We start from the raw sequence: 1,056 nt of genomic DNA, 5'->3' as shown, positions 1-1,056 counted from the left end.
GCGACGTTCTCGCCCTCGCGTCGGCCGCTGCGGTCGTCGGCAATGTCCTTTCTCGACTCGGGGCGCCGACTTTCGACGGACGGTTTCTTCTGGACATCTGTGGCGCTGTAACAATAAGCGAAACGTGAAATAAATACTGCAAATAATTATTAACTTCCCCTCACAATCCAAACAGGAGAACTTCGAGATCCGATGCTCGTCGCCTGTCGCTGGTCACGGGCTCGGGCGCTGCAAACACGTTCCACGCAGGCCTCGGGGGTACCATAGGCTGAGCGGGAACAGAGCGCCGTTAGTACTCGGTATACCAATACACCAGGTGGCTGAATCACGCTGCGCACTTACGTGGTTATATTGTACCGCATGCACGCGTGAGGGCGGGTTGCCTACTCGCACGGAACCGTAAGGAGCCGTGGGCAGCGAGGATAGGCAAACCCCCTCGCACCCACCCAGATTGCGGTACAGTCTAACTACGAAAGTGTGTGGCGTGAATCAGCCACTTGATACAACACGAAGAAGGATGCTGCCGGCTCGACTCTCACCTGGTCCACGATGTGCACGATGCCGTTGCTCGCCATCTTGTCGCACTGCTGGACCACGGCCTCGCCAATGCGCACACGGTTGCGCGAATCCTTGCGAATTTTGTAGGTGAGGTTCTCGTTGAGGGTCTTGACGCGGTTCGTGAAGAGCCACGACGACACGCCCACGCCACTGCAGCACAGCGGGGCTGCAAGATAATAGTTTTAGGGTAATGTTTGGAAAGCAGTCGCGAGATTGGAAGAGGAATGAGTGGATTCTGCCTGGGTCGGGGCCTTACTGGGTAGAATGTGACGTTTCACAAAGACGTCCGCATCTTCCTTCTTGGCCTTGATCTCCTGCAGTCGGGCAGTGCTGACTCGGCTGTTCTCGATGGCGTGGTTGGTGGGCGCCAGTAGCGTGAAGGGAGGGTGGACTCCGGACGAGCTCAGGTAGTCTTTGAAGGACGACGCCTGTTCAAGGACAAGTCACACGTAATTATATACTTTTTCTACAGTCCCCAAGACTGCCTAGTCTACCAGA

The 1,056-nt window shown here is 56.1% G+C and overlaps 1 protein-coding gene across 1 annotated transcript; it reads right to left on the bottom strand.

The window, feature by feature from the left end:
- Positions 1–109: 109 nt before the first annotated feature.
- Positions 110–986, bottom strand: LOC127752224 (protein sll1483-like; the record flags this gene model as incomplete). The annotated part of the gene is given in 3 exon segments (XM_052276988.1): positions 110–268; positions 540–724; positions 815–986. Coding segments are annotated over 3 exon segments (465 nt in total), but the record flags the coding sequence as incomplete, so codon positions are not given.
- Between the last annotated feature and the right edge of the window lie 70 nt (positions 987–1,056).

Source organism: Frankliniella occidentalis, unplaced genomic scaffold (genome assembly GCF_000697945.3).
Source record: "Frankliniella occidentalis isolate FOCC.00 unplaced genomic scaffold, Focc_3.1 Scaffold5326, whole genome shotgun sequence".
Taxonomy (NCBI): Eukaryota; Metazoa; Arthropoda; class Insecta; order Thysanoptera; family Thripidae; genus Frankliniella; species Frankliniella occidentalis.
Note: the sequence above shows the minus strand (reverse complement) of the source record. Positions and strands in the feature narration are given on the sequence as shown.